General features: G+C 40.6%; 1 protein-coding gene across 1 annotated transcript; it reads right to left on the reverse strand.

Annotated features, from left to right (window-relative positions):
• Positions 1-3287: 3287 nt before the first annotated feature.
• LOC141547020 (olfactory receptor 5A1-like) lies at positions 3288-4331 on the reverse strand. Its single transcript, XM_074275315.1, has one exon. It carries the CDS (start codon positions 4329-4331, stop codon positions 3372-3374), a length of 960 nt encoding a protein of 319 aa, XP_074131416.1. The 3' UTR covers positions 3288-3371.

Below are 4331 nucleotides of genomic sequence, written 5' to 3' on the forward strand. Positions count from 1 at the left end.
GTGTTTGAGTTAACCGTGCTCTCAGGTAGAATACTCTAGGACACACCTGTGCTCTTTGGGGCAAGGGATCTAGAAAGGGAATCTTAAGGCTTTGATGAGGAGCTTCTGAGACTCCTATGAACTCCTTGCTTGATCTCCTTGCCAGTAGCTGGTCTGTCATTGCCTTCCTGTGGACCGCTGTCACATCCTTGGGGAATACTTCTACATGAGAGTTGTTGGCTATATTCCTATTAAGGGATTTTTAAAAATGTATCTGACCCCGTGAGTTCTGAGTGCTTTATTGTACTCGTTGTGCACCCATGACCCAGACACCATCTCATCAGTCAGAGATCAGGGTTAGAGAACAGATAGCTGTGGGAGAGCTGATTAATGACTGGAATTCTTAATAAAGCATTAGGGCCTTTCCTGAGAGCTGATGTTGAGAAGAATTATCAGAGGGAAGCTTTCCTGGAGGAGCAAAAAGCCTGGCTAAGGACAGATTCGACAGACTTCTCAATTTTGAGATTTTATAGAATATTTGAGCCTGAAAGAACCTTAGAACATAGACTATCAGAACTGGAAGGAATATTAAAGCATGGAGCATAGAGTGTCAGAGATGAAAGAGACCTTAGAAGAAGAAATGAAATATTAGAAGGGACCTTAAAGATCTTCCAATCTACCCTCTTCATTTTACGTATTTGGAAACTGAGGAAAGAGAAGCAAATATCATTATATATATATATATATATATATATATATATATATACATATATATATAAAATGATAACACACACAAACATATATATATAATGATAATGATAATAATAATAATAATAACAATATATTTATTTAGGAAGGTACCATGAAGTAGTATTAAGAAAGCTGTACAGAAAGTCAGGAAGAACTGGTTCAAATCCCATTCTTGGCTGCTAGCTCTATGATCCTGGGCAGCTCACTGAATTTCTCTGTCCCTCAGTTTCCTCATCTGTGAAGTAAGCAGATTAGATGTGATGACTGTTAAGGTTCCTTTCAGATCTAAGTCTATGATCCTATGATGACATTGCACTAGAACGTCCAAAAATCCTTGGTCAAGGTCACCTATGGCACCAGGATAGAATGCAGGCCTTCCATGTGGCTCCTCCCACTAACTGGTCTCTCCTTATCTAACATGTGACCATGAGCTATTGATTCAATTTTCTCCCTTTAAATTCTATTCCCCTCATCCTGTCTCACTTCTTCCCTTTATGTCGGTCATCTCCCTTTTACAAGAAAACTTTCTTTTAGTTAAATTTTCTAACTAAAGAAGGAAATGGCAAACCACTCCAATATTTTTGCCAAGAAAACCTCAAATGGGGTCACAAAGAGTTGAACACAACCGAAGTGACTCAACAACAAAATTCTCTAACAGGGTGTGTGGAACTTTCTGAACAAAGAATAGAGATGTCAGAATTGGAAGAGAGCTTTGAATATATACTTAATAGTTCTAGACCTGGAAGGAATCTTAAAATATAAACCAGAGAACATTAGACTTCATTTAATCCAGCCTCCTCATTTTACAGAAGAACCAGAAGGTCAAAAAAAATTTTTTTTTGTTTTTTTTGTTGTTGTTGTTGTTGTTGTTGTTTTGTTTTGTTTTTAGCTTTTTATTTACAAGATATATGCATGAGTAATTTTACAGCATTGACAATTGCCAAGCCTAAAAAAAGATCATATTTGTAAAGTGTTTAAGACTCACCTGGCATATAGTAGGCACTTAATAAATGCTCACTTCCTTTCTTCCTCAGTGCTAGCTAGAGACATGGAAAGGAAGGAGAGGATACTGATGTTGCTGTTTACACTGATCATATTTGGAGTCCTATAGAAGGGAACCTAGGAACTCAATGTTCCATGGGGGGGGACCCTGAGCTAGAGCCAGAGTAAATCCAATCCAGGATCCTAAAACAGCCTCCACGCCAATATTGATGTTTTGACCGCTGGTCTTTTCCAGTGGTACTTGTATGAAATCAAATCGTTTTATGTGGACAGTGGAAAAAAGGCCAAGTTACAGTAAGAAAAATTCTGTTGGCCAGTCACTTTCTCACACAAGTTACTTTGCTATTCTGTCCAGATTAAATACTTTACTATTTGATTTGTGACTCCATGAGTAGAGAATAGACACTGGAATGGAGATTTAGACCATAATATACATAATTATGATTAACTCCCCTCCTCTCCCCCCAAAAAAGCAAAAAAAAAAAAATCCAGCATATAAGAACACAAGATAGGAAAGGTTTCAGTTTTCAAGGAAAACTATATTATTTAGCTGTGTTTAGTCAAAACCAACCAGCCAACCTTCACACTCTCCCTTCCCATTTCCTTCAGTGAATCCTTTTTTAGTTCAATAATTCAATGAATCTATGATCTCCATATGTAGTCATTATTTGCACATATCATAAACCCATTCACGTTTCTCCTCTTGTTCGACTTTTGTCCTCATCTTCTTTCTTCTATAGAAGAGCTACTTGACACACAGAAATTATGACCTGAGAACCTCAACCTTCCCTCTCTAGAACTCCTACCTTGGGCCCTACTGGTCTGATTATGAGAAACTTCTCCCTTTGCTTGCAACTTTAGACAAGTCCCAGCCATTCTATTCTTCCTCATTGACTTCCCGACTGCCAGGATCAGAAACCATGTGCTGAGCCCTTATGGGTTTTGTTTCTGGAACTCCTGTCCTGGTGCCCCATTTACATTCTCCAGTTCTGCCATGGAAATAATTTACAAGTCTACTCCAATATGACTTTATTTATCAACCCAGCAATTTTCCATCCCCAATACCTTTCTCCACTCCTCCACACGTGTCATCTCCCGTAAGTACTTTCATGGAAGAAATTGTATTTACTTTCTAAAAATGTATCACAATGCTTGACACACATTAAGGGTTTAAAAAATGCCTTTTATTCCATTCATTCAGTATTCCGTGGACCCAAAATTGACAATCCAGTTGTTATCTTTCCCTCTCACTTGATGATTAGCCCGCCTCCCTTTCCAATCATACAAGATCTTTTTTTTTTTTTCCCTGAGCAATGGGGTTATGTATGTGACTTGCCCAGGGTCACACAGCTAGGAAGTGTCAAACATCTGAGACTAGATTTGAACTCAGGTCCTTCTGAATTCAGGGCCAGTGCATACAAGATCTTGATTATATCTTATGGTATTTATTATGTGCCTCTTGTCAATGATAATAATCTGAAGACCACTCCCATACACCATTTTTATTTCCAATGATTTCTGCTAGATCCGTGATACTGATACTACTAAGATTGTGCTGCTCCGTGATTCGGAGTCCCAGAGAAATTTTAGGAGAAAATTGATGAAGAGATGAGCCCCTGCAGTAATTTGAGATCATTGATTTAAGGGAAGAAGGCACACAAGGGCATCTGTCTTTTCCTCTCCTTGAGCTTCTCCAGTGCATCTTTGATCTCCTTGTTCCTCAGACTATATATAACGGGGTTTAACATGGGAATCACAGCTCCGTAGAACACGAACACCACTTTATCTTGATTTTGTGAGTACCTGGCACTAGGATGGAGGTATGCAAAGAGACCGGAGCCATAGAAGAGAAGCACAGCCACCAGATGGGAGGCACAGGTGTTGAAAGCCTTGGCTCGTCCTCTGCTCGAACGGATTTTCAGAACTGTTGCGATGATATACACGTAGGAGACCAAGACGATAACGGCTGAGAGCCCCCCAACCATACACACAACAGTAAAGTTCACCACTTGGCTGAGAAGAGTACTGGAACAAGAGAGAGTCAGCAGGGGAGAAATATCACAGAAGAAGTGGTTGATTACATCTGGTCCACAGAAGTGGAGCTGAAATACAGAGATGGTTTGGACCAAGCCAGTGAAGGCTCCCCCGGCGTGTGCTGCCAGAGCCATCTTCACACAAATGGAGGGGGACATGACAGCCGCATAGAGCAGGGGGTTGGAAATGGCAATGTATCGGTCATAGGCCATGGCTGCCAGGAGACAGCACTCCGTGCCCCCCATCTCGATGAAGACAAACAGCTGAGCAGCACAGCCCACCAAGGAGATGGTCTTTCGCTCCCTGAAGAAATCATAAAGCATCTTGGGGGCAACAGAGGAAGTGTAAGCAATATCAACAAAGGATAAATTACTGAGGAAGAAGTACATGGGGGAATGGAGATGGGGATCAATCCTGATAAGGATGATGAGGGACAGATTCCAGGCTAGAGTCATGAGATAGATTCCCAGGAACAACACAAAGAGGAAGACCTGAAGCTCTGGACGCTCGGTAAAGCCCAGAAGGATAAATCTGGTGACTGTTGTGCTATTTCTACCCATAGCCAT

This window comes from Sminthopsis crassicaudata, chromosome 6 (assembly GCF_048593235.1).
Source record: "Sminthopsis crassicaudata isolate SCR6 chromosome 6, ASM4859323v1, whole genome shotgun sequence".
In the NCBI taxonomy this organism is placed as follows: Eukaryota; Metazoa; Chordata; class Mammalia; order Dasyuromorphia; family Dasyuridae; genus Sminthopsis; species Sminthopsis crassicaudata.